This window comes from Habropoda laboriosa, unplaced genomic scaffold, assembly GCF_001263275.1.
Source record: "Habropoda laboriosa isolate 0110345459 unplaced genomic scaffold, ASM126327v1 scaffold23, whole genome shotgun sequence".
In the NCBI taxonomy this organism is placed as follows: domain Eukaryota; kingdom Metazoa; phylum Arthropoda; class Insecta; order Hymenoptera; family Apidae; genus Habropoda; species Habropoda laboriosa.
This window is the reverse complement of record NW_017100140.1, coordinates 2,141,875-2,149,706: the sequence shown is the minus strand read 5'-3', so window position 1 is coordinate 2,149,706 and position 7,832 is coordinate 2,141,875. Positions and strand designations below refer to the sequence as shown.

General features: G+C 34.7%; 1 protein-coding gene across 1 annotated transcript in view; it reads left to right on the top strand.

Annotated features, from left to right (window-relative positions):
• The window catches only part of LOC108570107 (Y+L amino acid transporter 2), a 34,751-nt gene extending 30,109 nt beyond the window's left edge, over window positions 1–4,642 (top strand). The window contains 7 exon segments of the mRNA XM_017931901.1: window positions 465–588; window positions 1,073–1,283; window positions 1,581–1,645; window positions 2,613–2,772; window positions 2,886–2,978; window positions 3,182–3,251; window positions 4,046–4,642. Of these exon segments, the coding sequence (XP_017787390.1) occupies window positions 465–588; window positions 1,073–1,283; window positions 1,581–1,645; window positions 2,613–2,772; window positions 2,886–2,978; window positions 3,182–3,251; window positions 4,046–4,151 (829 nt within the window). The 3' untranslated portion in view covers window positions 4,152–4,642.
• Window positions 4,643–7,832: the final 3,190 nt, after the last annotated feature.

Genomic DNA, 7,832 nt, shown 5'->3' with positions numbered 1-7,832 from the left:
TCTAAGCTACTGTAAACCCTTTCGTTCTCAGTAATCTTATGTACATATATTGAAACACATATGAAGACCAGCTCATAAACAATCACTTCTACATTTTTAACACGAATGTCAATTTACTTGATAATTAGACAGAAATAAGTAGGAAAGAAAGAATCCTCTGAAAAATGGCCCGAACGAAATGTTCTGTGCGCGTAGAAGTCTGGTGTAATGATTTATAGCGATTGCAACAGCCTGTCTCGTGTGTCTATTAATTAAAACAGAGGGTCGTAAAACCCGTCTTTATTCGCTTGGACACGAGGTCAAGTGAGGGCTTTTGCTCCGTATCCTAAGCTGTCCAAGGTCAAATGTGAAATTTTTCAATTCATCGTTAAATCTGTGTGAACGGTCTAATTTTAGTAAACGTGTGTTTTAAACAAACTTTTCTATCGTATATTTTCTTATTTTGTTTCTTTCCCATTTTTTAGGAATTTGCCTAGAGCCATTTCAATCTCGTGTGTCCTCGTTACCATTGTCTACGTTTTCACAAACATGGCGTTTTACACAACGCTGAGCCCTGTTGAGGTTCTTGGAAGCCAGGCTGTTGCAGTGGTAAGTTTACAAATTGACACTATTAAACCTCTGGCAATTAAAATTCTTTTAAAGTATTTTTTTTTTTGTAATTTTTATGTTTGGAAATTCTTGGGTTTCATTTGTCGCAAATATTTCGGCCATTTTGTAACTTAGCTGTTGCGAATCGCAGAATTTCCAAAATTTTATATTATTAAGTTCTGGGAATTAAAATTCATAAATATTTTATTTATTGGGAGTATTTTTGTTTTAATTTATGTCTGGAAGTTCTTGGGTTTCATTATTGCAAATATTTCTGCCATTTTGTAACTTAGCTATTGCGACAAAATCGCAGAATTCGTTAAACTGTATACAAGTGAAATTATTCGAATATTCAAGGCAGAAAGATATTACAAAATTTTCCAAATTCTGTTTATCAGAGTAAAAGCTCATACTATAGTTCCAGAAAAATGACGAAAATGCTTTCTTCTGAAGATAGCTTGATGAAATGGGTTCTCCTTTTCAGACCTACGCAAATCGTTTATTCGGCATGTTCGCATGGGTGATCCCAGTGTTCGTGGCCCTTTCTACGTTCGGCGCCGTAAATGGAATTCTCCTTACATCATCAAGATTGTTCTACGCTGGCGCCTGCGAGGGTCAGATGCCTGAAATATTGACAATGATCCAAATTTCCAGGCTCACCCCAACTCCAGCTGTTCTTTGCATGGTACATCAGTGTTTTCAATATTTCTGAAGATTAAAGAAAAAAGAAGAAACACCTGAATAGTCTAATAATAAGTAAACATGTAACAATCCTCCTTTTCCTATGATTTTGCCTTGTACAATTGATTACTTAATCCGAGAGGACTATTTTGGTTCCTTTTTTAAATTCAGTTAGAGATAGTAGTTTTGTAAATTCTTTGAAAGAACATTTTGTTGTATCTACTGAATGTTTGTGCAATCTTCTGGTTAAATTGTGTTCACTTGTTGAGAGAAATCAGGTTTTCTGAAAGAATCAGATTGTGGAGATTGAGAGAGGTGACAATTGTGTGGAGGTTGATTGGAATCTTTGATCAACTACGTTGGCTTTGCCACTTGGGTACGTTGTATTTTCTTGAAGACATTTGAGGGACGTGAAAAGGAAAATGTTCTGAAAGGAATAAGAACTTAGTTATATTGTACAATCTTACTGTTGCTATACTTAACCTTTTGATATTTAAAAAGTTATTTAGAAGCTTAAAATTTTGAGAATTTATTCGGAAATTATTTTCTTAAAATTTCAGAGATTCTGTAATAACTCTGTAAAATATGTCCACATTCTCACATCCACTTTTCCCAGAAGCTAAGTTTGTATTAATACAGAGAAGAGAAACGGTGTACTATATTAAATGGAGATCGTTAAAATCCTTCCAAGAAGTTAATAACGTCTCCTTGACATGAAACATTGTTATTCGTTCACCAATTAGAATAATAATAGCAAGAGCAGTTTGCACAGGTTCACCACAATGCAGATGAATAATTGTCCCTCATTATGTTCCAAGAAAACGCATTGAACATTATTACACGCATACATGGGCCACATATAAAGTGCTGTAGTGGTACCTGGTTCGCCATGAATTATTAGCCCAACCGGACGAGTGATAATTTTCTAATTGGCTCATGCTGCTCGGTGTAATTGACAGTATTGCCCGACTTTGTAGTGCAGTATAAACGTGTCCACCTTGTCGCGGTCGCTTGACAATAGTTTCCAGCTATAAACATGTAGATTCCGTTCATCCGCTCTGTTCCATTGAACTGTTCAAGTAACTCAAGTGAGATGCAGTCATTTCTTACATTTTTCCTTCATTTCATAATAATGTCGAAAGGAAATTTTGAGAAAAGTGGATAAAAAAATGTGGTAGATTAAAAAAAGAGTGTCAAAGAAGCTGAAGAATAGTGGACAAAATAGATATGGAATAAAAAGGATTTGAAAAGTTCTAATTTGAAACTTTTCCAGGTGAACGAAGTTTCAAAAAGTGAATTAAATTGATACAAAAGTAAAGAATTTTTGTGATTTTTATTTGCAGCTGAGCATAGGTGTCTCAGTGGTCTGTCTGCCATGGCTCAGATGGACGCAACCAAACCGGCCCAGGCCCATCAAAGTGAACCTCTTCTTCCCCTTCATCTACACCCTCGCCACCCTCTTCGTTACAATTGTGCCCATGTATGCCAGTCCTGTGGAAACAGGTAAAGAAATCTACCCAACAATTTTTACCATTCATTGGTAACCTTTTTTCTCAAATGTCTTTTTACATTAAATTTACTCATTGAAACTAATTTCTTTTTCTCTTTCTATTTAGGATACGGTTGCCTGATGATCTTCACATCCGTACCTGTGTATTTTGTGTTTGTCGCATGGAAAAACAAGCCGCTGTTCTTCCAAAAAGGAGTCGGTAAGTATAGAAATCAAAAACAAAACAAAAAAATAAATCCATCAAACAGAACAAAATTGTCGAATACACGGTTCAAAGGGTTCACTTGAATTTTTATTATTCTCATTAAGTTATGTTTGTTCTGTTGACTTTATTTAATTGAATTATATTCGAATACACGGTTTTTTGTTCCGTTTCTGTTTAACCGCAATCTGTTCCCGCAGGCGCCGTTACCAAAACATTGCAGAAGATGATGGTAGTCGTCGGACCAAAGACTAAGGTTCAAAGAAAAAACTGATACACTATGACATAACTATACTCTATCCATGTCATGCATGCTTAGCATCTGTTTATTTCTGTCATCATTAAAACATCTTAGCTTGTTGCTTTCCAATTCTCATGCACGTCGATCACTTCTAACCATACTTTCTGGAGCACTGTATATATAATTTTTGAGTATTTGTTCTGTCATCTTGCATGGTGTTCATTATTTCCGTTTAAAGAAGACATACTTGAATTCATTTTCGAAACGGTGGGCTCGTCGATTTAATTTACTGTTAAATTTTCCATAAAAAAAATAATAACATTGTTTTTACATTCACGATTAAAATTATTCAGTTTCCAGTTGGCGTATCGAAAAATTTTGACAAACAAGAGCATAATGCACATCGTTCTTAGCTTTTAAGTTCGCTCAAACATCGTTCAAGTTTGAGTTTGCATGCTGCACTTACATAATCAGCACCACGCACAGTAACTCGTACAGTGCTCTTAATACGGTGCACCCGTAAAAAATTGTGACTAACATATTGACCAGTCTAAAATTAATTTTTCAACGAAGTTCTACCGCTCACTTTGCTAACTTTAATTCCTCGATGATGGTGTCGTCAGAGAATGATATATACATCCTTCTACACAAGCCTCAACATATACTTACATTTTATTTCTTCTCTGTCAAGAAAGAGCGTCTATTATTTTTCAATCTGACGATTCCACGTCGAATTCAAGAATTCTACTAACCATCTTTTCCTCTAGAAACACTTCGTTGAATACACATTAAAAAACTGAATCTTTGGAATTATTATTTACAGTAAGCGTCACGAAGTTCCTGCAGAAAATATTGCTGGTCGTCAGCAAGTCGAAACCCGCTCAGGTTTAACCGCAGTCAGAATGGATCCTCAGCCTCCACAGGGATGAAATCCGGTTCCAAGAGAACCAGATACTCTTGAACACCGTACAACACGCTTAGAGAACGCAGTCTCGAAGTAGACTTACACTATTGCATAAAATAGCAATTTACTAAATTATTCAGATCAGAAAAAACACCATTATTCTGTGAATATATCAGACAAAAGGCGTCCTGACAAGAGGCAGCCATATCGAATCAGCACGCCTAACCACCAGACAACCAGAAATACACGTTCTCTTGTCCGGACACATCATCCTTGACAAACTGGCATCAAGATTTCCGCGGTAATTTATCATCGACGCGATTCTAGCGGAGGTGTAACGTCATCAATAAACAACGACCACGACGAAATACTGTATTTTATAACACGTACAGGTACAAACGAGTAACTGTCGAAAGAAAAAAAAAGAAGGGATGATATTCCCCTCCGCTGGGACACGCAGTTCTCTCTCACGACTTGACAGACAATTTATTGTTATTGTATCCGTTTCATTGCACATTGTATCATCTTCATTCTTGTGATTCAACCCTTCGTTTCGAACCCACGGGTTCTGCTATTGAATTTCAGGTAGATATATAGTTCATAGTCTCTGCTCATAGAATCTTTTAGACAATGGTTAATTTATTACTTCTTCTTGCCATTCCAAAAATTGTGGAACTAGTTTAATACACTTCATAATAAGAATTATAGGATCATAAAGGGTTAAGTACATGGTTCCACTTTTATTCCAATTACAATCATAAAAGGTTATCTCAGTACATCTAAAAAAAAAAAAGGAAAAAAAAATGTATGGAGAAACGAAGGGTGAGAACATAGTAAACGCGCTGGCACACGACCGTATAATACAATACCGCGTTCTACTGCCACTGTTGTTGGCGCGTGCACCATGAGCACCCACTATAAAATTGCGTGAAGCTTCAAAGTCGCAATCGATCGATCCACGAGAACGAGAAGTTCAAAAGGACAGCCACTCGAGTGACTCTGGTTATTCGAGTATACTTTCCTTTTCTTTTCACTTCCTTTTTAGATTCGAGCGCGTGTTTAAATCGGAAATTTAGTTACGTGTCTGTTAAAAACAGAGTAAGCTTACGAGCGTATACAGAGTTTAAGGTTTTTTTATATTTTTTTAAGCGAGTAATTCTGTAAATTTAGAATCCTTAGGACGATTTTAGTTCTAATCGTTTCCCCTAGCATCTGTTCTTTTCTTCATCATTCCTTCTATTTTTCTTTTTTCTTCTTCTTTTTTTATTGATAAATGTGTGCATGGTGAATGTGTAAGAGAGAGATGTATTTGTAAAGGATCGTGTAAGATTGCTTGGATATGGTGTATGAGTTGTAATCTTCAACTGGTAGGATAGGCTCAGAATAAAGTTTTTAAATTTTTACATGTAATTAGGTGTAGAACTCTCTGTGTATTTTATTGTGTTAGATATGTGATGTTAAGTGTGTACAGAATCAATTAGCTATGCAAAATGTCACTTCCCTCATCTGTGAAACGTGTACCACAAGTGAAACCTTGATGGTTGTACTTGATGGAAGAAATATAGTGAATCCAGTGTGTGGAGTATTTGGAATAATTAAGAATAAAACGGCTGCTATAAAAGTATTAGAGAATTATTCAACTTGCTTCGCTGAAAACTATAATCCAGTAATTAAAGTAACAAAGTACTGGGTTCCATTATATTTCTTCCGTGAAAATTATAACTATCTGAAGCTTTGTACATTCTAACCTCAATTTATATCGAAACCTTGAATGAATCACAGAAAAATTGATTTGTAAAAAAAAAAAAAACAAAGAAACAGTGAATTGAGTTAATTAAATCGAAGGAGACCTCAGCGTATACCAGTTGAGGATTCAGGATTCTGCTTTACGATTGTCATTTGTAAACCAAGAGTGTTGCAGAATCCAAGTGACGTGCATTTATTTTTTTGTTTGTGTTTTTTTTTTCTTTAATTCAACGTCAGAGAAAAAAAAGGAGAAAAAGAAGAATATTAAGAAGCTCGTAAAATTGTCCGGTCCAATTAACGTGTCCACTTTAAGTGAACTATTGTGTCTTTTACGAACTTTTTAAGACTTAACGTTTTAACACGCTCTCCATGGACGCCACGTTTCACGTATTGTGTTTATTTATCGTAAACACGCGTTGTAATTTTCACGCGTATCGATTTATTGAAAACAACTGCCGACACACGGACTTTTCAAATTAAATTTAAGAAAAAATATTGTTCTTACACAGGGGTAATATAAAAGAAATTATTATAGGGTCCAGGATTAATTGACAAACTGTAACTTGAAATTTTTTGATAAAAGTGCGACGATGTTGCAATACATTTTAATATCTTGACATATCTGAGAAAATATCAATCTTTTGGACGTAAATTGTTTTTATATGCTGTCTTACTTGGAATAATTGCAGTGTTGTTGTATTTGTCTCAAAATTTTTTATTTGGTTATTTTTTCGGGAATTATCGTGATAAAAGATTAAGATTACTTGAAATATTTGGAGTCTAATCGTGTACGTTTACGAAATTTTTAATAACATTCGAATTCCTATAGTTTTTAAAAACAAATTGTGCTAAAATTTTTGACTTGAACGAAAGTTTTCTCGATACGTATGGAGGTAATGCAAAAAAAATTCTAACATAACGAAATCATTTTAGGACGAAGTATTTTGTACAGAGTCAGTTCTTACGTACAGTTGAAGAAACGTCCTGTTGCGTCCACGCGTAGAGTCCTAAAATAATTTAGTTAATTTGGTCAAATTATAATAGCTTCGATGATTCGTCTATTATTATTTAAATCTTTCCTAAAAACTCAGTTTTTTGATAGTTACTGCAATTTTCTGCTCACCCTGTGTACTTTAATATTACTCATAATTATCAATTTAAAAAAAATAACCTAAAATTAAATGTTCAACGAGTCGTTGGATGCTCAATTTTTATTATAATATAGAATCGTCCAAATTTACATGGATAAATTAATTACGACTGATTCGGACAATAAATTTTTCCTAATTTTGACACAATTTCGTTGTCAAATGTATGAAAACGAATTGTCGAAGCTTTCAATTGCGATTGGTCTAGTTTTCAATGATTTAGCTATAATTTTTATGGGACACTTTTCGACGATCATCGTGAAGTCCCATGAGAAACCACTGACCAGAGTGTCTATCGATGCGTAGCCTAATCGATCCTTGGTAGCTCAGTATTTCGCTGAGATCAGAGTATTAGAAGAGTTTAGTTATAAAAGCGCCAGGTAAATCTCTTGAAAAAAGTCGATTAAATTTTTAACTATTATTAAGGATATCGGAACAAATTATTGTGTATTGTTGCGTAAATTAATTTAACTCCAAGAAGCCTATAATGCATTTGTAAACGATGAAGGAGAAAGCCAGCGCTATGGACTGACAGTAGTGGTAGTGATTTTTTAAGCAAATTAATCATAGACAAGAAGGAATCGTGTATTTTTACAATGACAGTGTCGATAGGCACTCTGACGCACGTGACAATAAGCACCTATTAATTAATTAGTCAAGAATAATTAAGATAAACGAGGGAAGAGTGTAGAGTCGAGAAATGTTTGGCAGAATTCCATTTTTGTATTACTTTTTTTTTTTTTAAGTTGCGAAAGACCAGCGTGTACTTGAAATGGCTTGCGAAGAAGAATAAGAGAATGAATCTTATCCAG